At 37.7% G+C, this 26,629-nt stretch overlaps 1 protein-coding gene, 1 non-coding gene and 1 pseudogene across 2 annotated transcripts in view; 2 read left to right on the top strand and 1 right to left on the bottom strand.

Annotated features, from left to right (window-relative positions):
- The first annotated feature begins 3,928 nt into the window (after positions 1-3,928).
- TRNAK-CUU lies at positions 3,929-4,001 on the top strand. Its single transcript has one exon. It is a non-coding gene; the product is annotated as a tRNA-Lys (tRNA).
- Positions 4,002-4,612: 611 nt separating this feature from the next.
- LOC123941009 lies at positions 4,613-4,808 on the top strand (annotated as a pseudogene).
- Positions 4,809-6,235: 1,427 nt separating this feature from the next.
- Positions 6,236-26,629, bottom strand: part of PIGX (phosphatidylinositol glycan anchor biosynthesis class X) — a 41,296-nt gene continuing 20,902 nt past the window's right edge. The window contains exons 5-8 of the mRNA XM_046003645.1: positions 24,649-24,790; positions 12,506-12,719; positions 9,949-10,049; positions 6,236-6,569 (exon numbers count right to left, since the gene is read on the bottom strand). Coding sequence (XP_045859601.1) covers positions 6,426-6,569; positions 9,949-10,049; positions 12,506-12,719; positions 24,649-24,790 — 601 coding nt within the window. The 3' untranslated portion in view covers positions 6,236-6,425. The remainder of the gene's footprint in view (positions 6,570-9,948; positions 10,050-12,505; positions 12,720-24,648; positions 24,791-26,629) is intronic.

Raw genomic sequence — 26,629 nt, 5'->3', positions numbered from 1 at the left:
TAATTAAACTCATGATATCTGGTATGAGAAGAAAACTGGGGAGATTATTTTGGATTGGGTGGCCAGAGAAAGCATCTTTTTTTTTTTTTTAAAGATTTTATTTATTCATTTGACAGAGAGAGAGATCACAAGTCGGCAGAGAGGCAGGCAGAGAGAGAGGAGGAAGCAGGCTCCCTGCGGAGCAGAGAGCCCGATGCGGGGCTTGATCCCAGGACCCTGAGATCATGACCTGAGCCCAAGGCCGAAGGCAGCGGCTTAATCCACTGAGCCACCCAGGCGCCCCCAGAGAAAGCATCTTTAGGGAGACAACATTTAAGCTGAGAACAGAAGAGAGACATGAGAAGCTCCTAGGAGAAAGCATTACAGGCAAAAGGATCAAGAAAAAGGCTTGCTATGATCAGTAAAGAAGACCGGTGTAGCTTGAGCTTAGTGCAAGAGTAGTGTACTGTGAAAAAACACCAGCATAGATAAGATTCAGGTCAGAAGAATCTTGAATGCCATACTAAGGAGTTTGGATTTATTTCAAAAAGCTATTAAAGAGTTTCAAACAAGGAAGTGAAGTTATCTGGCTTATACTTTAAGATCACTAGATTGCTATATGGAAAATGTAGTATAAAGATGCAAGAATAGAAGGGAAATGAACTAGAAAGGCAGTAATCATAGCTGATACTAAGGACATGGTAGAAATGGAGAAGGTACCTAGATTGTGCTTATGCATAGATGTAGAATAAAAACCCAGCTGATGTTGAGAGAAAGGAAACAAAGAGCAGTATGACACAGTATTATTAGGTAACCTGAAAAACAGTCCTATTATTAAACACAGTGAAATGCTGGATAAAAAAGAGCATCCCTTCAAAGGCATAACTAAGCTTTCAAGGAAGAAAGAGGAATACCTCTGATAGTCCTCCAAACTCCACACAACCCAAAGGGGGAGCAAGAAACCTGAGTGGTAAGCAGCAGGATGGTGAAGCTATGGTTGTTGTGAGGGTATGTTAACTATCTCAGAAATCTCTGTGGTTTTACTAGCTGCACATAAGACCAAAGACAAGGCCTTGGGCATATACAAGGAGTTGGGACAGTGATCCCTGCTTAAGGCTGGGAAACTCACAGGAAACTCACAACTCCAAGAATAGACTAGGAATTAAGAAAAAAAAAATTTAATCCCTTATACCAGCCCAGGGAGACAAGCAGAAATTAGTACGTTTTAGTCTAGAGTGGCATGGAGGGGGAAACAATCTCCCTTTAGAACTCATAACCACGAGCTTTTCCTCACATGGGTTTGAAAGTTCAAATTTTTAGTACCTATACTGTCCAAGAAAACTTAAGTCAAGAAAGTGGTCCCAGCCTGTAGTGCTTGGAGGCCCAGAAGAAACAAATACAAATCCTCACTGCACAGGTTCACTCTTAACCCAGGATTGAAAGGATTTCCAAAGATAAAGAGGATTTCAAAAGCTAAATATGAGCACCCAAAATATAATTATAATATATATGAGGAAATAAGCCACCATGAATGAATCAACAGAAACCACAAACAAAATAATGAAGCTTGTGAACTTTAGATAGTGGAACTATTGGTACAGAATATAAAGTAATTTTAAGGATGCCTGGGTGGCTCAGTCATTAAGCATCTGCCTTCAGCTAAGGTCATGATCCCAGGATCCTGGGATCAAGTCCTGCATCCAGCTCCCTGTGCCTGCTTCTCCCTCTCCCACTCCCCCTGCTTGTGTTCCCCCTCTCCCTGTCTCTCTCCCTCTGTCAAATAAATAAATAAATAATCTTTAAAAATAAAATAAAATAAGATAAATTTAAATGATTAAACAAAATAATACAGGAGTAAGAAACAAGATATTGCTTTTTTAAAAATATGACCACGCAGCTTTGAGAAGTAACAAGTAGATCTTCTACAAATAAAGAATTTAATAATTGCAACCAAAGCCAATGTTTGGGTTAAACAGTAGATTACACATTGAAGAGAGAATTAGTAAACTGGATGACAGATCGAAAGAAATTACTGAGAGCAGCCCAGAGACAAAGGAAATATGAAAGAAAGATCAAGAGACATTGGGGATATATTGTGAAGGTCTACCATACACCTAGTAAGAACTCTGAGAGAAGAGAGAATACAAAAGGGACAGTATATGATGAGATAATGGCTAAGAATTTTCCAGAACTGAGTAAAGACAAGAATCTTCAGATTCAGGAAGCAAAATGAAGCCCAACCAGGATAAGTAAAAGGGATCTTTTCAAACACAACAATGTCAAACTGCAGAAAACCATAGATAAAGCAACAGGAAAGGAAAGACATATCCTACAAAGAAACAATTATTAAATTTCTGAACATTTCTGAACTGAGATAATGGGTGCCAGTTGACAGTGGAAAAATATTTTCAAAGTACCGAGATAAAATAACCACACTTACAATGTAGACTGAGCTAAATTATCAGTCATATGAGGGTGAAAGAAAGATATCATCAGGGGTGCCTGGGTGGCTCAGTCATTAAGCGTCTGGCTTCGGCTCAGGTCATGATCTCAGGGTCCTGGAATCAAGCCCCACATCAGGCTACCTGCTTGGCGGGAAGCCTGCTTCTCTTTCTCCCACTCACCCTTGTATTCCCTCTCTTCTGCTCTCTCTGTCAAATAAATAAATCAAATCTTAAAAAAAAAAAAAAAAGGCATCAGACAAAAGCAGAGACTGTTGCCGGTATTGTAATAGTGTTGTATGGTGACAATGGTACCTACACTTGTGGGGAGCAGAGCAAAACCATAGACTTGTGGAATCACTATGCTGTACACCTGAAACTAATGTAACATTGTGTGTCAGTTATACTTCAATTAAAAAAAAGAGAAAGACCTACTAAAGGAACTCATTAAAAAGATATACTTCGGGAGGAAACTGATTCCAGAAGTAAGGTCTGAGATGTGGGAACTCAGATAGCTAGCTAAACCTACCCATCCTATCACTGGTTAGGACAATCCTGAAGAGCATATTTAATCCATATTATCTCATTCTCTCATAGCCTACCAAACCCTACATTCAACTACCTGCCAGTAGTATATTTTCTAAGTTTGGAGGATAATGTGGAAAGGTGTTAGTCATCTCACCTAATTTATCTCCATATCTTGAGCACCAATTATCAAGATTTTTTATTTGTCAGAGAGAGAGTGAGCACAGGCAGACAGAGTGGCAGGCAGAGACAGAGAGAGAAGCAGGCTCCCCGCCGAGCACGGAGCCCGATGTGGGACTCGATCCCAGGACACTGGGATCATGACCTGAGCCGAAGGCAGCCGCTTAACCAACTGAGCCATCCAGGTGTCCCGAGCACCAATTATCAAAATATAAATGAGTACCTAAAATAAATAGAATATCTTCCTCGAATCGTTCTTAAACTCATTATATTCTGAAATCAATAGAGCTGCATTAGATCTTTCCAGTTTCCAAGCTATATATATACCATCTTCCATGAGACCTAGCTAAATAATCTAAATTCCTGGTAGAGTGGTTTAGATACACACACACACACACACACACACTTGCCCCATCACCACCCTTAGCTGAGGTAACTCATGTCTCTGTTTATCTAAACAAACATAACCTAATACTTTTAAGAAATATAAACCATAAAAGTTCCACATATACTGGAACAAAATGACCAAGAGGACAGTACCCATTTTCTTCACTTTAAACAAAAAAGGCCATACACAGAACTACAAAACTGATTTTAAAAATACAGTGCTTGGTGCGCCTGGGTGGCTCAGTCCATTAAACAGCTACCTTTGGCTCAGGTCATGATCCTGGGTCCTTGGATGGAACCTGCTTCCCCCTCTCCCTCTATCACTCCCCCAACTTCTCATGCTCTCTCTCACTGTCAAATAAATAAAACCTTAAAAAAATAAAAATTAAAAAAATTAAAAATACAGCGCTTAGGGTGCCTGGCTGGCTCAGTTGGTAGAGCATGTGACTCTTGATCTCAGGGTCATGAGTTCAAGCCCCACGTTGGGCACAGAACTTGTTAAAAAAATAAAGTGCTTATTCAAAGTATCCAAAGAAGATAATAAAGAGTTCAAAACCAGAAATGTTCTATCAAAAGTAATGTCAAAAAAAGTGATGTCATCTGCAACCATTTATTAGGCAAAAAGAGTCATATCGAAGTACTCTTCATTCACTTTCACATTTTTATTATATCCTTGAATACTTGTGTAAGTGAATAAATGGCTCAATCATATCCCAGGCCACCATCTCAAATATTAACTTGAAAACTCATTTAAATCCTGATGAAACTTGGTTCTGATATGCAAAAGAATATAGATATATATATATGTATATATACGAATATATATATTCATATTCATATATATATATTCATATTCTGCCCCTTGACATATACTTTTTTTCCCCATATATACTCTTAAGAAGTAACACGTTCCCGTCCAATCATACTTCAATATGCTGTCTGTTCATGTTACTGAATTTTAACTGACATATAATTTCATTTCAGTGTCCCCATATTAATCCCACTGTAAAGAAATGTTTGTAAAAAACAGGAATTCTTTCTTGTAAGAAGATACTAAACAAGTATAAAATTAGACTGGGTTTGAAATATTAGTGGTCTCTAGCTTTGCGCAGTGGCAGTATCGTAGCTAATGAGGTTTATCCGAGGCGCGATTATTGCTAATTGAAATATTAGTGGTCTCTAATATTTCTTGTTTCATGGCACTCAGTTGCCTTTTTCAACACTTACGTTCTTAAACATCCCTTCAAAAAGAACTATTATGACTCATCAAGTCATACATGTCAAATTTTAAAAGATTTATTCCCATAAAAACACCAGAATGTTTTAGGAAGCTAAGCAGTGCTAGCATATATAAATGTGTATCATTCCATTATTCTATGAAACAAACATTGCAAACAAACCCTGGTTTACTGGCTTCTGTTTTGGAACATGCTTGTCCTCAATGCATTGCCCCAAATAAACAGAAGGATGTGCTTGCCTTTTAATTTTTATTTTTTTCTTCAAAGACTTTATTTTTAAGTAATCTCTACATCCAACGTGGGGCTCAAACTCAAAACCCTGAGATCAAGAGTTACATGCTCCACTGACTGAGCCAGCCAGGTGCCCCATATGTTTTTTATTTTTATTATTTTTTTTAAAGATTTTTTTTTATTTATTTGACAGAGAGAGGTCGCAAGTACTCAGAGGCAAGTAGAGAGAGAGGGGGGAAGCAGGCTCCCCACTGAGCAGAAAGCCTGAGGCGGCGCTCCATTCCAGGACCCTGAGATCATGACCTGGGTGGAAGGCAGAGGCCCAACCCACTGAGCCACCCAGGCGCCCCCACCTTTTTATTTTTTAATTAGCTATGGCATTTATTTTCTAACTTTTCCCCAAGAAAAACAGTAGAATAAGAACCTTTGTTTAAAAAAATTCACTGAAGATAACACAAAAGAGGGGTACCTAGCAGTGGTCGGTAGAGCATGTGACTCTTGATCTCAGGGTCATGAGTTTAAGACCCAAGTTCAGCATGGAGCAAAAGATACAGAAAATATTTTTTTTCATAAATGTACAACTTAATAAAACATACTCTAAAATGACAATCTGAATTGTCTTCCTGACAAATTCAGTACTAAACAAAAACTGTGTCTTAGTACTTAGTATTTAGTTTTATCTAGCCATTCATAGATTCAAAACAGTATAATAAAATACAAAAAGAGAATGGAAATGCTTTAAGGAATAATCAATCTTGATATTAATAATTTCTTAGCTGTCCCACTTTATTTTCTTTAAACTCTGGATGAGTAACTTTAATATTCTAATAAAATTAATGTTGAAATAAACTGATTCACCCAAAATATTTTATTCTCATTTATAACGATTTTCTCAATTTTTAGCTGAAATTAAAATGTTTCTATTCATAAAATGAGAATATTTTGTCTCTAACACATAAAGTACTCTTTTCATGACTGTAATGAAAATAAAATCACTTCTCACAAAATAAATATTAATTGAACAAAATTAAGTTTCCTCTCCTATTGGCACTTGCTTAAAGATTATCAACAGTCTATACAACAGAGCACTAAATTCTGGAATGGGTTGAAAATGGTCCAAAATTTCCTCTTGTACACAAAATTATAGCCATAAATGAAGACAAAAACAATGACATAATTGTAGAAGAACACTCTTTCTTTTATTTCTTTCAAACATTTTATTCATTTATTTGAGAGCTAGAGTATAAGCAAGGGAGAACAACAGAGGGAGAGGGAGAAGCAGGCTCCCTGTGGAGCAAGGAGCGGGATCTCAGGACCCTGAGATCATGAACTGAAGGAAGCCACTTAACCGAATGAGTCACCCAGGCATCCCTAGAAGAACACTTCTGATAGCAAGTAAATAGGTCTTATTTAGGTTTATGGGAAGCATTAAGCTCCACAAAACTTATAGGGAAAAATGGCCATATTTGAAAACAGCCACAAGGATCAGAGTTGAACACAGGATGGTAATGAGCAGAGTCACAGAACATACTAAAGAGGTGTGTATAGTTAGTCCCACTGGAACCTGTAGAGTCACGTTCTTATATACCTAGAGAGAGAGAGAGAGAGAGAGAGAGAGAGGTTAGAGACATTTAAAATGCAGGACCTAAGATGAGACCACTATTTCTTTGACTTTTAATGTAATTTTTTTCTTTTAGTATCTTTCAGCCAATGCTACACTACATGTAACATTACTGTTTGAGCGATTCTTTTGGATTCAACATTTCACTTAATGTAACAGAATCAGATTCATCACAATAATCCTTAAATTCTCATTAGTTCTGACTTCTACTTTTTACTGATGCTAGCTATCCCCCATTGTCACCTCTGTAATCAGTATAAACATTTACTTCTTTTTGTTACCTTTCTATTAGAATACAGAATTATCTCTCAGTCAAAGCCCTAAAGGAAAAACATTAAAACAACAATAAAGCTTAAGTATCCAATCACTTCTGTTTTGCTGTTTCTCTCTCCAAAATACCTTTAAAAAGTCTATTATTCACAAATTACACAGTTGAATGTGTCTTTTACTGTTAAAACATCAAAGTCACTGTCATCCTGACCAACAAAACAGTTTTCCTACAGTTCAACTTGGTTTCTATTTTCTATTTGGTTTTAACGATAAAGAGGTAAAAACTCTAGGAAATTTTGTGGTTTAAAATAGTTTTTTAGGGACACCTGGGTGGCTCAGTCAGTTAACTGTCTGCCTCCGCTTAGGTCATGATCCCAGTCAGATGAAGTCCTGCATCGGGATCCCCGTTAAGCAAGGAGCCTGCTTCTCTCTCTGCCTGCTGCTCCCCCTGCTTGTACTCATGTTTTTTTTCTCTCTCTCTCCCTTGATCTCTGGTAAATAAATAAGCAAAATCAGGGCACCTGGGTAGCTCAGTGGGTTAAGCCTCTGCCTTTGGAGGCGCCTGGGTGGCTCAGTGGGTTAGGCCTCTGCCTTTGGCTCAGGTCATGATCTCAGGGTCCTGGGATCGAGCCCCACATGAGGCTGTCTGCTCAGCAGGGAGCCTGCTTCCCCCCATCCCCGCCTGCCTCTCTGCCTATTTGTGATCTCTGTCTGTCAAATAAATAAATAAAATCTTTAAATAAAAAAGAAAGTAAAATCATAAAAAAAAAAAATCGGGTTTTTTTTTTAAAGATTTATTTAAATTAAAATGAAAGCAGATTTGTTTGTATGTGCCGTTGTAGATTAATATAGATTTGAAGTATTTTCCTTGGAGTTGCTTTGAAGCCTGTCTACCAGCTAGCCTAGAAAACAACTAGCTACCGTTAAGTCTTACTACAAAGCACTGCTATTTTGTAGTGGGGAACTCTCTTAGAGCAGACAATTATAAGACGTATGACTCTGCTAATGTTTTGCAGTGTAGAGTTGCTTTTGAGTAGATTTCCATTAACATATGGAACCTGAACTCTTTTTGTACACTCTAAAATACATCTGGAGAATTACATGTGATTTTCTTATGTGAATGAAGAGTATAATTAGTGTTTATAATTTATTAATTTAAAATACTGGTAGTGTGCGTTGCTACAAAATAAGTAATTACCTTATTAAAACATTCAGAATTCAGTTCTCTTTTAGACCATGTAACTTGAAAAGGTCTTAATGAACCCTTTGATTTGTGTGTGTGTTAACATTTCTTGTGTATATATATCAGGAAAATAGGTGACCATTACTGAGGTGGTGATCTACACTAAGTCTTGTTTGTTTAAGACACCATTTTTTTAAAAGATAATTTTTAGGTGGCTTTGTTACAGATTATGTTATTAACATTTGTTTTGGATGTGAAATTATACTCCAGATATTTATAAAAAGGAACCAAAAATAAGAGCATTCCTAAGTTACCTAAATTTTAATATTTTTAAAAACCGATTTTATTGGGGTGCCTGGGTGGCTCAGTGGGTTAGGCCTCTGCCTTCGGCTCAGGTCATGAGGGCTTAACATTTTAATTTATTTTACTTTTATTGCAGACTCATTTGACTCCTTGTAAAGGTAAATTGTAAAAATGATGACAGAGATTGTGCTATTCCACCAAAGGAGGCAGACCTTAAAAAGAATTAGGGTCAAAGTGAAACACAGATAGTACAACCATCAGTTAAAATGCAGCTCAAAAAAGAGGAAGGAAAGGTCAGGAAAAGAGGGAAAGAAGAGAGATGGTTGTATAAGACTTGCCACTCTGAACAGAGAGAAGTAGACCATGTTAACTAAAGAAGGTAAATAGAAAACTGTACACTCCTCAGGCAAAACCAATGTTAATGAAGTAAGAATACTTACCTAATTTATTAACTGAAAACAAGGTCGGGGTCAAAACTATTAAAATGGCTGACCACAATCTGGATTTAGGTATATAAATTGCAATACAACTGTCTAGAAACTTTATCATAGTCGAAATAGTACTACTTGGAGTCTTTATTTCCCTTTTCTCACTCTTTCTATGTAATATATTGAAGTTAACTAATTGATGTTGTTGTTCAAAAATAAATAAAAAGTTCTAAATAAAATAAAGTACCTATAAAGTAAAACCAAGAATGAAACTGGACTACCTTCTTAAACCATAAATAAAAATAAACTCAAAATGGACTAAAAACCTAGATGTGGGACAAGAAACCATCAAACCCCTGGAAAAAACATAGGTAGTATTTCTTTGACATCAGCTGTCGAAACATTTTTCTAGATAAAGTAAAACCTGATGGACATAGCACTGTTTTTTGTTGCTACTCCATACCTTTAGAAAGCATATTAGCTTACTTGGGTTCTAGACTAATATAAGGCATGGAACTAACCCTAAATCTCCAGTCCCCAAATTAAATGATTCTATGACTCTACAGAAATGAGGAGCCACTGTTGCCATTAGTAGCAAAGAAACAACATTAAAAACAAAGAGCTCCTGGATGGCTCAGTTGGTTAAGTAGTTGTCTTCGGCCCAGGTCCTGATCCCAGGGTCCTAGGACAGAGGCCCACATTGGGCTTCTTGCTCAGCAGGAGCCTTCTCCCTCTCCCTTTACCTCCCTCTCCCTGCGCTTGTTCTCTCTCTATCAAACAAATACATAAAATCTTTTTAAAAAAAATTTAAAAAATAGGGGCGCCTGGGTGGCTCAGTGGTTTAGGCCACTGCCTTCGGCTCGGGTCATGATCTCGGGGGCCTGGGATCGAGTCCCGCATCGGGCTCTCTGCTCCGCAGGGAGCCTGCTTCCCTCTCACTCTCTCTCTGCCTGCCTCTCTGCCTACCTCTCTGCCTACTTGTGATCTCTCTCTGTCAAATACATAAATAAAATCTTTTAAAAAAAAAATTAAAAAAATAAAAACAAACAAAAACAGCTTTCAATGGTAGAATATAAAATGCTAATCCCTTAAATGTGGCAGAAACATTATGAGTTTTCAATAATGCAGCATGATCGAAAAACACCTCAAAATATTAACTTACTGATTTGTATTTCATATTGTTCCACTGGCATATATCCTTATTCTTCAAAGCACAAGGAGCTGCCACTTGTGACTGAGCCCAGCATTTCAAAATTGGAAACTCTGAGAAAAAGTGGTAGAACATCATATCAGAAAACATGCATCCAGACTAGATGCTAAGCCAGTCTTCCATGTTGAGATATGAGTACTCATACACGTTGCCACACAATGTACAAGACCTGAATCCATCTATCACATGCCATTTTATTTTAGCAACCTGTTCTAAGAGGATGCCTAAGAAATTACAAAATTACCAAGACTGTACAGAAGTGAAGCATGAGTTCTTAACAAATTCTATTACAGTAGGTGCCACTTTTTTTTCTTAAGATGTTATTTATTTATTTATTTGAGAGAGAGAACGAGCAGAGGGAGGGAGAAGCAGACTCCCCACTAAGCAGGAAGCCAGCTATGGAGCTTAATCCCAGGATGTAGAGATCATGACCTGAGCTGAAGACAGACACCCAACCTACTGAGCCATCCAGGTGCCCCCAGTGGGTACAATTTTTTAAAAACTTTAACTTAAACTTTTTTTAAAGTATAACATATACTCAGAAAAAATAACAGATCCTAAGCATACAACTGAAAAAAATTTCCATAGACTAAACAAATCCATATAAAGAGCATTCAGACTAAAAAAATAAAACAAAACAAAACAAAAAACAATACCAGAACTCCAGATGGTCTCTGAAGAGAGGGCATTTTTAAACTTTATTCTGAGTAATTAAAAGAAAGAAAACTAGGTTGGATGAACAGATCTAACAAAGTTGAACAGTTTATTATTTTCTCATCATGAAATATACCATGGCAGCAAAGTATGATTAAAAACTTCCTATTGGGGCACCTGGGTGGCTCAGCGGGTTAAAGCCTCTGCCTTCCGCTCAGGTCGTGATCCCAGTGTCCTGGGATCGAGCCCCACGTCCGGCTCTCTGCTCCGCAGGGAGCCTGCTTCCTCCTCTCTCTCTGCCTGCCTCTCTGCCTACTTGTGATCTCTGTCTGTCAAATAAATAAATAAAATCTTTAAAAAAAAATAAAAAAATAAAAACTTCCTATCTCCCAATCTTTGGTGCTACTGATTTGTGAATATTCTTTTTTTTTAAATAGACTATTTTTTTTTAAGATTTTATTTATTTATTTGACAGAGAGAGATCACAAGTAGACAGAGAGGCAGGCAGAGAGAGAGGGAAGCAGGCTCCCTGCTGAGCAAAGAGCCCGATGCGGGACTCGATCCCAGGACCCCCAGATCATGACCCGAGCTGAAGGCAGCGGCTTAACCCACTGAGCCACCCAGGCGCCCCTGATTTGTGAATATTCTAATCAACCTAAATTTGGAGACACAAAGCACCAAAATCTGAAAGGGACTTCTTAAAGTCCTGATTCTAGGAAGACTGAAAATGAAGAAGCATAGTTCCTTGTTTTGTTTTGTTTTTTCATTCAAATGCACACACAAAAACAGAAAGAACAATTACTCCCAAACCCAAAAACTCATGGCTAACATTTACACAAAACTAGGTGGTAAAATATTCCCTCAAACACAAAAATCTATACAAGTATAGACAAAACACCAACAGCTGTAAGTTCTGCAAATCAGCATAAAGAAACAGAAAGCAGCACAGGGGCAGAGGATCAATGGCCAAAAAAAGAAACACGCCAGACATTGTATGAGTGGTCATACAAGAACATAGCACCACCTATAGTCTTGTCAAAAGAATAAAAGCTGAATCTGATCACAGCTCTGGAGCCAACAGCCAATTTCCAGGAAATAAAGAGGCTACATGAACGGCATAAGCACAATCACCAAAACCCCAACTATGAGAAATTAGACAGGTCAGATGACCCAGGTTTCTCAACAGGTGAATCTAAAAAAAAGAAAGGGAAAGAGGGGAAACCTGTAAATTAAGAGACTTAGTGGAAATATATTTCCTCAAATGGGGAAGGTGAGGCTTTACTATCCACGAATGCCCACTTGGGTGAAAAAAGTATAAAGAAACATAAGCAACTGATTAAAAGTCAGGATATGGGTTAGTCTTAGAGGAAAGGAGGAGGCTATGATTGAGACGGGACACACAGCTGCTGCTAGGGTGACTGGTAAAGCTCTATTTCTCTACCTGGGTGGTAGTTACAAGGGTCTTTGACTTATAATAATAATAATATACTAAACTATTTATTTGTGAAGTTTTTCTATACCTATGGTGTATTTTACAATGAAAAGGTTAAAAAGGAGGGCTGCCTGAGTGGCTCAGTCAGTTCTTCTTCAGCTCAGGTCGTGCTCCTGGAATCAAATCCCACATCAGGCTCCTTGTTCAGCAGGGCGCCTGCTTATCCTTCTCCCTCTGCTGCTCCCCCTGCTTGTGCTCTCTTTCTCTCTCTGACAAATAAATAAATAAATAAAATCTTAAAAAAAAAAAAGTTAAAAAGGAAAGAAAAAAGAAACCTTCTGTCATCCCTGTCCTTGACTTTAGACTTGCCACCATACCTTTATTTTTTATTTTCAACCCGCAGAAAAGACTTGCAACTCTCACCTTGGTCACAATACATCAATAAATCAGGGTTATTGACCACAATAAAGGTTTCTCCATCTTTACTATGTGGCCGATGATAGCGGTAGTGCACAGGCAAAAAAGCTTGGAAACAATCAATGCACTGAGAATCTTGTCTGGCATAAATAAGAACTTCGGATTCCTTAGACAAATAATTGGGAGCTTCTATATTAAAGTCTTCAGAAACCATCACTGCCTATCAAAAAGAAAACAAATATTAATCCAGAAGAAGAAATGGAGGAGATTAATAAAACCAGAAGAATGCTATACAGATGAACAGAAATGTCAAATTCACTCCCCCTATAAACAATTCCCATTTCATTCTACCCTCAATTTTAAATGAAAAATAAGATGTGATCTATGTTTAATAAAAGTTTGTTTACTAAAAGTAAACTGAGAAATTATACTCGGGGGTGTGAAATTTCCCCATAACAAAAATTATGTATTTATAATATCCTTCTCAAGCTTTGTTTAGGTGACAAAACAGGTACTAAGAAAAGAGAAATTTTGTGAATACAGCATCATTTAATAAATATGAAAACTATGACAAAAACAGTTAACCCAGTACTGGTTGAAATGATTGGTATCATTCTGGTAATTTCCTGTTCTTCAGAAAAGTAGGTAAGATGGCAGTGAGTAAGATAGAGCACTGTGGTGAGGAAGTCAAAGCAAAGGTCAGCACTTTTCCCATATTAGGTATAAAAAGTTAAAAGGAAAATAGTAAATGATTCTTTAAAAAAATAATATGGTAAAAACCATTTAAAAACAGGTATTCTAGGGGCGCCTACGTGGCTCAGTCAGTTAAGTGTCAGCCTTCAGCTTTCTGTTCGTGATCTCAGGGTCCTGGGATGGAGCCCTGCATTGGGCTCCCGGCTCAGGGAGGCATCTGCTTCTCCCTCTCCCTCTGCCTCTCCCCCCTTCTCATGCTTTTGCTCACTCTCTCTCAAATGAAGAAATTACAAAGATCTTTAAAAAAGAAAAAGGTATTCTATTCCAAAAGTAAAAATGCATATGTGAGAGAAAATAGTCCTAAATTATAATGTAAGTACATATTATATATGTATGTATATCCATCCACACATATTTCTGTATAAACATACATACACACATTCACATTCACATATATTTATACATACATATATACAGGCACTATATAATCTGTGAGTCTGTGTGTATGTACAGATGTATACACACACAACTTGTCTCTAGATTCTCTATGTGAGGCCCTGACATATCTCTAGGGAAAAAAAAACAAACAGAATTAACGTCTTCCCATCATGGCAAACATCCTAATTCTCCTGTTTCAGAGTGACACCAAGTGCTGTATTTTTTCATGTTTTTCCTTCTCTGTTAATCACAGGAATAAAAAAGTTCATTGGCAAAGGGCAAGGAATTTAATCTTATGAGTCATAATGAACTTTAAAGGTGATTAAATTAAACCACTGTCAATGAGGGCATTGTTCAAGAATCCAGGCACTGCTTCAATATGCTCAGTGACTAAAATGGAGGTTATTACTTTGAGTCATATCATTTTATCTTCCATTAAAAGGTTGTATCTTTTTTTTTTTTTTTTTTTAGATTTATTTGAGAGAGAGTACAAGAGTGTGGGAGGGAAGGGCAGAGAGAAGAGGGAGAGAGTCTTTTTTTTTTTAATAAAGTTTTTTTTTTTTTAAGATTTATTTATTTGAGAGGCAGAGATAACAAGTAGGCAGAGAGGCAGGCAGAGAGAGAGAGGTGGAAGCAGACTCCCTGCCGAGTAGAGAGCCCGATGCGGGGCTCCATCCTAGGACTCTGGGAGCATGACCTGAACCGGAGGCAAAGACTTTAACCCACTGAGTCACCCAGGTGCCGAGGGAGAGAGTCTTAAGCAGACTCAGTGCTGAGTCCAGAGCCCGACACAGGACTCGATCCCACAACCCGGAGATCATGACCTGAGCCAACAACCAGGAATCAGACACTCAACCTACTGTGCCATCCAGGTAACCCCATTCCTTTTTTATAAGTAGAAATCTGATGCTCTGGTCTTTAACATTCACAACTGTCCTTGCTTACACTATCTACAATAAATCTATTTCTTATTTCACTAAGGGTCACTCAAACATCTCCACTAAGTTTTCTCCTCCTTAGAGAAACAGTCATAGTTCTCTTAGGGGTGCCTGGGTAAACAGCAATAATGTAGTATCAAAAAACCGAAATGATACACAAAAAAATTCATTAAACAAGAGCATATACTTGTTAACAGCCATGGACCTATTCCTTTTCACAATACTCAACTAACACATGTCACAAACCACCAGAGCTAAGTTAAATGAGTTAAGCTATGAAATTGTGCCATGTCTGTAACATTTGCCAGATCTTTCTCTTATGAACTACAGCTCTTTCAAAAACAGGAAAAAATTCTCCCAATTAAGACACAGTAATTGGTGCCTTTGAACAACTTATACAATCTAAAAATATAACTTTATAAAAAAATGAAATGTAGACTACTTTTCTGACACTGGGATGTTAATTCTAACAGCACATTTTAAAAAAATGATCTCTCTAGCTAAAGGTTCACCAATTTTATGCATCTCAAAGAACCAGCTTTGTTTCACTGGTTTTCCCTATTGTATTTCTATTTTCTAATTCATTGACTTCTGCTGTTTTTACTATTCCTATTCTCCTACTTAACTTTGGTTTCACGTGCTCTTCTTTTTATAATTTAGGGAGGCTTGGCTATCACTAATCTGAGATCTTTCTTCTTTCTAAAACAGGCATTTTAGGACTACAGATTTCCCCCAAATGCAGCTCTACCAGCACCCTACTAATTCTAATATATTGTGTTTTCACTTTTATTCAGTTCAAAATCCCTTATTTCCCTTTTGATTTCTTCTTTGACCCACGGACTACTTAGAAGTATGTTGATTGGTGCCCAAATGTTTGAGCCTTTTCCAGAGATCTTTCTTTCTTTCAAGATTTTATTTATTTGAGAGAGAGAGATAGAAAAAGACAGCTCGTGCACAAGCAGGCAGAGTGGCTGGCAGGATAGGGAGGCTCCCAGCTGAGCAGAGAGCCCGACATGGGGCTCGATCCCAGTACCCCAGGATCATAACCTAAGATGAAGGCAGACACTTAACCAACTGAGCCACCCAGGCACCAAAGATCCTTAATATCCTTAATATCTACTTTAATTCCTCTGTAGTCAAAGAACATACTTTGTAAAACTTGAATTTGTCTAAATATATTGAGACTTGTTTTATGACATAGAATATGCTCTATCTTGATACATGTACATCTAAAAATAATGTATATTCCACTATTGCTAGGAAGAGTGGTCCATAAATGCCAATTAGGTCAAGTTGACTGTTTTATTCAAATCTTATAAAGTCTTACTAATTTCCTGTATCAATTAGTGAGAAAAGGGTAGATAAGTGTAGATTTGTCTATTATACCTTACAGTTCTACCAGTTTTTCTTCATCCATTTTGAATCTGTGCTATTAGGTACATAAATGTTTATGGTTATTATTTCCTCCTGATGAGTTGATCCCATTATCAAAATGCCTTCCTTTAGCTCTGGTGATAGTCTTTGCTCTGAAATCCACTTTACCTAAAATTAATGTACCCACTTCAGCTTCCTTTGACCAGAGTGAGCACATCACATCTTTTCTTTTCTTTTTTTTATTTATTTATTGAATATATAGAGAGACATATCACAAGTAGGCAGAGCAGCATACAGAGAGAGAGCCCGATTGAGCAGTGAGAGAGGCTGTTGAGCAGAGAGCCCAATGCAGGTCTTGATCCCAGAACCCTGAGATCATGACCTGAGCTGAAGGCAGAGACTTAACCCACTGAGCCACCCAGGCACCCCCATATCTTTTCTTTTAAAATTTAAATGTTTTATTTTATTTTTTTTTTTAAAGATTTTTATTTATTTATTTGACACAGAGAGAGAGCACAAGTAGGCAGAGAGGCAGGCAGAGAGAGAGGAGGAAGCAGGCTCCCTGCGGAGCAGAGAGCCCGATGTGGGGCTCGATCCCAGGACCCTGAGATCATGACCTGAGCCGAAGGCAGCGGCTTAATCCACTGAGCCACCCAGGTGCCCCTAAAATTTAAATGTTTTAAAATAAAACATTTCTTGTAAGCAACATACAGTTGGATCTTGCTTTCTTATCCAATCTGATGATCTCTGTCTTTAAATGGGGTTATTTAGACATTTATATTTAATGTGACCATTGATATGGTTAAGTTGAAATGTATCATCTTGTTTTCTATATTTAACATCCATTCTTTGTTCCTTTTCTGTTCTTTCTCTGCTTTTTGGATTGAATATGAATATTTTTTATAATTTCATTGTATCTGCTTTGCTGGCATATTAGCTAAAACTCTTTGTGTTTTTCTTAACTTTTACTTATTTTTAGGTAGGCTCTAGGCCCAATGTGGGGCTTGAACTCATGACCGTGAGAACAAAAGTTGCCTTGCCCCAAAACCTGAGCCAGCCAGGCACCTCAAAACTCTTTGTTATTTTTATGGTTACTTTAAGATTTAGAGTAAACATCTTCAATGTAGCACAGTCTACCCTTAAGTGGTATTAAACTACTTTACATTTAGTGTAACAACCTTATAAAAGTATGCTTCCATCTTCTCCTTCCCAACTTTGTGATATTTGGTGTCATGCACTTTATTTTTACATATGGTATGAATGTTATATTATTTTTGTCAATTATCTGGTAAATAAAAAATTTAAGTAAGAGGGAAAAAATTCTTATATTTACCCATGTAGTTATCATTTCAAGTGCTCCTCTCTACCTAGTGTAGATACAGATTTTATCTGGTATTATTTTCCTTCTGCCTGAAAGACCTCCTATAACATTTCTTATAGTGGAGGTCTGTTGGTGATTAATTCTTTTAGATGTCTGAAAAGTATTTCACCTTCACTTTGAAAGATATTATAACTGCATACAGAATTCAAAACTCACAGGTTTCTTTCCATACTTTAAGGATGGTGTTGTACTACTTTCTTGTTTGCGTTATTACTTTTTAAAAAAGATTTATTTCTTTCTTTGACAGACAGATCACAAGTAGGCAGAGAGGCAGGCAGAGAAAGAGAGAGAGAGGAGGAAGCAGGCTCCCCGCTGAGCAGAGAGCCCGATTCGGGGCTTGATCCCAGAACCCTGGGATCATGATCTGAGCCGAAGGCAGAGGCTTTAACCCACTGAGCCACCCAGGTGCCCCTTGTTTGCATTATTTTTGACAAGAAACCTGTTACCTTTATCTTTGTTCCCTTATATTTTACATGTTTTTCTTTCTCTCTTGCCACTTTTAAAATTTTCTCATTCTCTGGCTTAAATCGACAACGTAAGAAACAACAGGTGTTGGCAAGGATATAGAGAAAGGGGAACCCTTTTGCACTGTTGGTAGGAATGCAAACTGATACAGCCACTCTAGAACACAGTATCAATGTACTTCAAAAAATTAGTGATCCAGCAATAGCACTACTAGGTATTTACCCAAAGAATACAAAAATATTAATTTAAAGGGATACATGCCCCTTGATGTTTATAGCAACATTTTCTTAGCTAAATTATGGAAACAGCCTAAAAGTCCACTGATTGATGAATGGATAAAGAAGATTCAGGGGTGTCTGGCTGGTTCAGTCAGTAGAGCATGTGACTCAGGGCTGTGGGTTCAAGCCCCACGTTGGGCAGGGAACCTACTTAAAAAATAAAAAAGATGACGGGGCGCCTGGGTGGCTCAGTGGGTTAAGGCCTCTGCCTTCGGCTCAGGTCATGATCCCAGGGTCCTGGGATCGAGCCCCGCATCAGGCTCTCTGCTCGGCAGGGAGCCTGCTTCTTCCTCTCTCTGCCTGCCTCTCTGCCTAGTTGTGATTTCTCTCTGTCAAATAAATAAAAAAATATTTAAAAAATAAATAAATAAATAAGATGTAGTATATAAATACAATGGACTATTATTCGGCCATAAAAAAGAATGAAATCTTGCCATTTGCAATGACATGGATGGAGCCAGAGAGTATTAGGCTAAGTGAAATAACTCAGAGAAAGACAAAAAGACAAATACTGTATGATTTCACTCACACATGGAACTTAAGAAGGAAAACAAACAAACAAGGAGAATAAAAAAAAAAAAAAGAAAGAGAGAGAGAGGGGCAAACCAAGAAACAGATTCTTAAATAAAGAGAACAAACTGATGGTTACCAGAAGGGAGGTAGGTGGGGGATGTGTTAAAAAGGTGATGGGGATTAAGGAGTGCACTTGTTATGAGGAGAACTGGGTGATATATGGAAGTGTTGAGTCACCATTTAGTACACTTGAAGCTAATATTACACTGTATGTTAACTAACTGGAATTTAAATAAAAACTTAAAGTCTTTTTCTCATTCTCATTGTTGTTGTTTTTTTTTAAAGATTTTATTCATTTGAGAGAGAAAGACAGTGAGTGAGCACAAGGCGAGAGAGGGGCAGAGGGAGAGGGAGAAGCAGACTCTTTACTGAGCATGGAGCCCAAATGGGGCTTAACCCCAAGACCCCGAGATCATGACCTGAGCCAAAGTCAGACGCTTAAATGACTGAGCCACCCAGGTGCCCCTCATTCTCATTGTTTTAAACAATTTGAGTACATGCACCTCGGGATAGTTTTCCTCATGTTTCTGGTACTTGAGCAGCTTAGACATATGGATTTATAGTTTTCACCAAATTTGGAAATTTCTCAGCCATTATTTCCTCAAAGTTTTTTTCCATCTCCATTTCTCTCTTCTCTCCTTGGAGATTCCAATCACACCTTCCCTACCCCACTCCCCACAATGAGCTTCACTGAGATATAACTGACATATAACACTGCATAGGTCTAAGGCATACAACATCATGATTTGAAATATGTTTATAATGCAAAATGATTGTCACAGTAAGGTGAGTTAACACATCCATCACCACTCATAGTTACCTCTTATGTGTATGCGTGTGTACAATGAAAACTTTTATTTTATTACTTTTTAAAGTAATCTCCACATCCAGAACGGGGCTCAAACTCATGACCCTGAGATTAAGAGTCGTATGCTCTACTGTGCCGGCGAGGCACCCCTGATGAACACTTTTAAAGTATACTCTTTTAACGATTTTCAAATATGTAACACACTATTGTTAACTATAGTCACCATGCTAAACACTAGACCCCCTGAATTTACTCATCTTATAACTGGATGTCTATACTCTTTGAACACCTTCACCTGTTCTCCCACACTCTTGCTCCTGGCAACCATCAATCTACTCTGTTTCTATGATTTCAGGTTTTTTTTAGATTCCACATACAAATGAGATCATACAGTATTTGTCTTTCTCTGACGTATTTCACTTAGCTTGTAGCAAATGGCAGGATTTTCTTCTTTTTTATAGGTGAATAACATTCCATTGTATCCTATTTTCATACATATTTTCTTTATCCACTCATCTGTTGATGGACACTTAGATTTTTCCACAGCTTGTCTACTGTGAACAATGCAAGGAACATGGGGGGCAGAGATATCTCTTCAAGGTAGTCCAATCACAGGTACAGCAGGCCACCTGAAGTTGTCCCACAACTCACTATTATTCACTTTTTTTTTTTTTTTTTTTTTAGATTTTATTTATTTATTTGACAGAGAGAGAGAGATCACAAGTAGGCAGAGAGGCAGGCAGAGAGAGAGGAGGAAGCAGGCTCCCTGCGGAGCAGAGAGCCCGATGCGGGGCTCGATCCCAGGACCCTGAGATCATGACCTGAGCCGAAGGCAGTGGCTTAATCCACTGAGCCACCCAGGCGCCCCTATTCACTTTTTTTTTTTTTAAAAGATTTTATTTATTTGACAGGCAGAGACCACAAGTAGGCAGAGAGGCCAGCAGAGAGAGAGAGAGAGAGAGAGAGAGAGAGAGAGAAGGAAGCAGGCTCCCAGCTGAGCAGAGAGCCCAACGCGGGGCTCGATCCCAGGACCCTGGGATCACGACCTGAGCCGAAGGCAGAGGCTTTAACCCACTGAGCCACCCAGGCACCCCACTCTATTCACTTTTTATGTTTCTCTCTCTCTCTCTTTTTTTTTTTTTATCTGTTTTAGTTAGTTTCTATTACTATGTCTTCAAATCTATTAATCTTTTCTTTTGCACTGTTTGAAATGCCATTAATTTTATCTAGAATCTTTTCTATCTCATACACTGTAGTCTTAATCTTCACAAGTTTAATGCTCTCCTTTTACAGATCTTCCATATCTGTACTTAATTTTTTGAACATATGGAATACAGTTATTGTAACTGTTTTCATAGCCCAATTCTAACATCTGAGTCAGTTCTGGATTGGTTTTGATTGATTCACTTATCTCCTCATTACAGGCCATATTTCTCCCCCATCATTGCATCGAATTTTTTACTAGAATCAAGACACTGTGATTTTGATATTGTTGGGTGCTGTATTCCTATAAGAATTCTTGAGCTTTGTTTGTATGTAGTAAAGTTACTTATAAACAGTTTGACCTTTTAAAGGTCGTGCTTTTAAGATTTGTTAAACAGGACTGCCATGATGTTCCTTCTAGCGCTAAATATTTGCCACTACTGAGTAAAAGTTCTTCTGTTTCTATACTCTACTGAATGCCCAATGAATTATGAGGCTTTTCCTAGCATGGTTGCTGGGAACAAACACTACTACCGGCCCTATGTGAGTGTCTAACACCGTAACCTCTAATTTTTTCATAAGGTCTTTTCAGAAGCAAGTAGTTTCCTCACAAAAATGCACTAATCAGTACTCGACTATGAACTTGAGGGGAACCTTTTATGGATCTCTGGAGTTGTCTCTGAGCAGTTCTCTCTATACTGCCTTGTCAATTCTGGTGACCTTCATTTTCCCAGGATTTCACGTTCATTTCTTAAACTCAAGCAGTCCAAGAGGCTCTGCTTGGGTTCTTGCTCCCTATGCTACAGCTCGAAAATTCTCCAGGGCAATAAGCTGGGACAACAAGATGGTCATAGAGCTCATCTTATTTATTTTCCATTAATTTCAGACATCACTGCCCTCACTGCTTGGTATTCAATGATCTTTCCCATTATTTCATATATTTTGTCTATTTCTTGGTTATTTCAAGTGGGAGAGTAAATCTGCTCCCTGTCCTCCAACTTGGTGAGGGCATTAGGTCCTGTTACTACATACTTTGATTGAGTAAAATTTATGATTTCAAAAACACAGCATTTCCATTTTGACCTACAGAACAGCAGTTTCATATGCTTCAATCTAATATTATGCCTTTTTCAAAGAACATGAGAGTTTTTAATTAAATATATCAAATAGCCCTACCTAAAAAATGAAGTGAGATTCATTTGAAGTGCCTTATTCATTGTGACTCTGTTTAAGGCTTGTCGTTATTTTCAAATTGCTCACAAACCATCACAAACTCCTTACAAAACATTTTATTGCCGGGGCGCCTGGGTGGCTCAGTGGGTTAAGCCGCTGCCTTCGGCTCAGGTCATGATCTCAGGGTCCTGGGATCGAGTCCTGCATCGGGCTCCCTGCTCAGCAGGGAGCCTGCTTCTCTCTCTGCCTGCCTCTGTGTCTACTTGTGATCTCTCTCTCTGTCAAAAAAATAAATAAATAAATCTAAAAAAAAAAAATTAAAAACATTTTATTGCCACCATAACTATTTAATTTGAACCCATTGTTCTATGTGCTCCAGTCACAAATTTTATCTCATGGAATAGTTAAGATCTCAATCTAAATACATAAGTATCAATCATTCCCTACATATAAATTTCCTTCTATCCAGTTTTACTCCTCATTTAATACCACTTCTTGAGACAAAGTTTCTCTACACAAAGGATTGGGCCACAGTCTCAACTCAGGAAGGCAGAATGAAATAGCATCTCATATATCAGTAAATCAACTTCTAATTATCTATGGGTCACAAATGAGACATCTATTTGAAATGAAAAAGTAAGTTCACTTAAAAGCCTTATAATTAGGGATTAGAAAATTAGGAAACAGAAAATTAAGATAAAGAAAAGCTTGTCAATCAATCCAGAGTGGCATCCTTTGCCTGCCCAGTTTTCTAGTTACAATTAATCTGCACATACCCCAATCTCATCCCAAGACGGTGGGCATGTGATCTCTTTTTGGGTACTCCTATGCAAAAAAATATTCCCTTTTCTTAAAACACTGTAGGCAATTTTATTAAGTAGGTTTAAATATGATTCCAATCCATGTCACTACAAGCCAAGAACCACATTTAAATTTGAAACCTATTATTTAAAATTTTAAAAGCCTCATTCAGAATTCATGACTCAGTGAAGGAAAGAAATGAGGAAAAAAGCAATGAGGTCTTTCTACATGTGTAAATGTACTGAGACTGCCATATAAATGAACATGTTTATTTAAACTGTAGTATGTGTGCAAAAAAATAGAACACAGGAAGAAACTTGGTGAATGGGGGTCAAGATAGGTGGATGCTTATCATTGTACACCTTTTTATATCTCCTAAATTTTGAACGATGAGAATATAATCACCTATTCAAAAAAATTTAAATAATTAAATAATTACTTGATAAACAAGTAATTGAAATAGGTGAAGAAACTGGCCTAAACCACAACTATAAACTGTCATCATAAATGACTCCAAGTATGTCTATTTTGCCTCTTTTATATTCACATATAGATTATAATCTTAAGAATAAAGATGAAGTGTTTGCCATAATTTCTTTTTTTTTTTTTTTAAGATTTTATTTACTTTTTTTGTCAGAGAGAGAGAGCGAGAACTAGCACAGGCAGGCAGAGTGGCAGGCAGAGACAGAGAGAGAAGCAGGCTCCCTGCCGAGCACGGAGCCCAATGTGGGACTCGATCCCAGGACGCTGGGATCATGACCTGAACCGAAGGCAGCCACTTAACAAACTGAGCCACCCAGGCATCCCAATTTCTTTTTTTTTTTTAAGATTTTATTTATTTATTTAACAAACGGAGATCACAAGTAGGCAGAGAGGCAGGCAGAGAGAGACGGAGAAGCAGGCTCCCTGCTGAGGAGAGAGCCCGATATGGGACTTGATCCCAGGACCTTGGAATCATGACCTGAGCCGAAGGCAGAGGCTTTAACCCACTGAGCCACCCAGGTGCCCTGCCATAATTTCTTAATAGGAATTATCTGAGTTGTTAAAACAGATTTTTGGGTCCAATCTAGACCTACTGAATTAAGCTTTCCCAGGAAGACATAATCTGCACAAAAAGTGGCCCCAAGTGATTCTTACCAAAAGTCAGAGAACCCATTAATTAAGGAATAAAATTCATTTCTAGAAAGAGCAACAACTTTATAATTAGACACCCTGGATATATCTCTTGGCTCTTCCATTTACCTGTGTGATCCTGGATAATTTACCTGGCCTCTTTGTGCCTCAGTTTCCTTATCTATAAAATGGAGAAATAATACTTCTAGGGTTGTTATAAAGACAGATCTGGGGGGAGGGGGGTATAAAGAGGGTATTTGGGTTATGGACATTGGGGAGGGTATGTGACATGGTGAGTGCTATGAAGTGTGTAAGCCTGACGATTCACAGACCTATACCCCCAGGGGCAAATACTACATTATATGTTAATAAAAATAATTTTAAAAAATCACACAAACACAAAAATGGATCTATGCATGGGTTTGGGACATAATCTTTATCTAATGCTTAATTTTACCTTGCTTCCTTAAAAAAAAGAGAGAAGAAGAAGATATCTGACATACAGATATCCAATAAATATCAGCTTCCTTTCCTCCCACATCCAAATTATACAGGTGTTGATGTATAGGTCACTCAAACAATACTGTCAAATGCTGCTGCAGCAGTATTTATAATCTTAACCTTCTCAAAGACATATAATTTTCTTAGTTATGAAACTAGGAACAATTCTAACAAAAACCATTTTAACTAGCTCAGTTCAGTTGGCTTATTACTGACAAGCTGGACACATTATCACTTTTTTTAAATAATACTCCCACCCTACCTAAAAAAAAAAAAAAGTTACTTTATACACTTTAACAAAATGAATAAAAAGTACAATGTTGTCTTGTCTATTGTTTCTCCTTAATCCAAATGACAGCATTCCTAAAATAATTTCTCTCAAAAAAAAAAAAATCCTCTAATAATTATACCTCTGTTATGTTTCTCTCTCTTAATGAAGCCAACTCATATGGATCCACAAAAAGTCCCGTCGGGATGTACTGTTTAATTAAGAGTCGGCAGGTCTGTAAGTCCTCAATGCTTTCTCCAAATTTCACTTTTATTAAAAGGTCTCTGTAAGAGAAGTATGTTTAAAATATATCTCTTCATTCACTTGTTAAATGAGATAGCATAACATTACATTCAAGTTAGTGGAAACACTGTATTTCAAACTCAAAATCTATTTTCAAAACATTATAAATCAAATAAGTATTTGTTTCATGTCAGAATCATTAAATTAGATCTTTCATAAATTTCTGTCAAGAACAACAGTATAGTATTAGTATGAAAACAGACAACAATCAACAGAAATAGTCTAAAAATAGACACACACATATTTATATGGCAATAAACGGGCCAACATGATTTGAGGGGGAGAAGAGAGTCTTTTCACCATATGGTACTGAAACAAATACCTATATAGAAAAAATGAACCTTAACCTCAATCTCATACCATATACAAGTATTAATTTGAAATAGATTGTAAACCTAAATGTATAATTGTCCCAGCTTTCTGTCTGAAGGCACATTTGGGACCAAATGCAAGGAAGGAAATCCAAAGCACAACATGGTGGTTTTGCTTAAATTATAAAACAGAGACAGAAGTTAAGAGAGACTAAAGTGGCTGGAAGTCAAGGTGCTAAATTCCAGAGAGGCGGAACTATGCAGAAAGAGTTCTATAAATCTGAGTTGCATTCCCTTTGATTTTTTGTTGAATAGTAAGAAAAGCATAAGCAAAGTGTAATTCCAAAAGATGATGCAAAGAATTCAGGGAACTGAATAAGAGAAATTCGAAAATTTCACACAGTTGGGAGAAATTTGCATTCCAACCAACCAAAGTATAGAGATCACAGCTTTTGGTAGAGACACCAATAGGGTAAGGCCTTAGTGGCTAAATTAGCCTTGTAGCAAAGGCCACTTTAACTTTAGACCTATACAAAAAAAGGTTAACATAATCAAGCTGATAAACAAGTAACTTAACTAACAGAAAAAATAAGACAAACACACTAAAAAATGCTCATATCTACAACATCTACAGTGTTCAGTATCCCATCAAAACTCACTAAACATGTGGGGTGCCTGGGTGGCTCAGTCAGTTGGGCATCCAACCCTTGGTTTTGGCTTGGGCCATGATCTTGGAGTTGTGAAACTGAGCCCTGAGTTGAGTTCCATGCTCAGCACAGAGTCTGCTGGGATCTTTTTTCTCTTCCTCAGCATAAGCACACTCTCTTCCTCTCTCTCTAAAATAAATATATAGGGCACCTGGGTGAGTCAGTCAGTTAAGCGTCTGCCTTCGGCTCAAGTCATGATCCCAGGGTACTAGGATTGAGCCCTAAGTCAGGCTCCCTGCTTAGCAGGGAGTCTGCTTCTGCCTCTGCCCCTCCCCTTCACTTGTGTTCTCCTTCTGGCTCTCTTTCCCTCTCTCTCTCAAATAAATAAACTCTTAAAAAAATAGATAAATAAAATCATTTTCAAAAAAAAGTCACTAAAGACGCAAAAAAGCAGGGAAATGTGACCAATAATCAAGAAAGAAATTGTTCAATAGAAACAGACATAGAGGGGTGCCTGGGTGGCTCAGTGGGTTAAAGCCTCTGCCTTCGGCTCAGGTCATGATCCCAGAGTCCTGGGATCGAGCTCCGCATCGGGTTCTCTGCTCAGCAGGAAGCCTGCTTCCTCCACTCTCTCTCTGCCTGCCTCTCTGCCTACTTGTGATCTCTGCCTGTCAAATAAATAAATAAAATCTTAAAAAAAAAAAAAAAAAGAAACAGACATAGAAGTGACAGAAGTGACAGAATTAGCAAAGGATGTTAAAAGTCCTCTTAAATATGCCCAACACGTTCAAAGATTTAAAGAAAAATACGAACACTGAGAGAAAGAGATTTTATATCTATATGTTTATATAGATATAAACAG

This window comes from Meles meles, chromosome 4 (genome assembly GCF_922984935.1).
Source record: "Meles meles chromosome 4, mMelMel3.1 paternal haplotype, whole genome shotgun sequence".
Classification (NCBI taxonomy): Eukaryota; Metazoa; Chordata; class Mammalia; order Carnivora; family Mustelidae; genus Meles; species Meles meles.
Note: the sequence above shows the minus strand (reverse complement) of the source record. Positions and strands in the feature narration are given on the sequence as shown.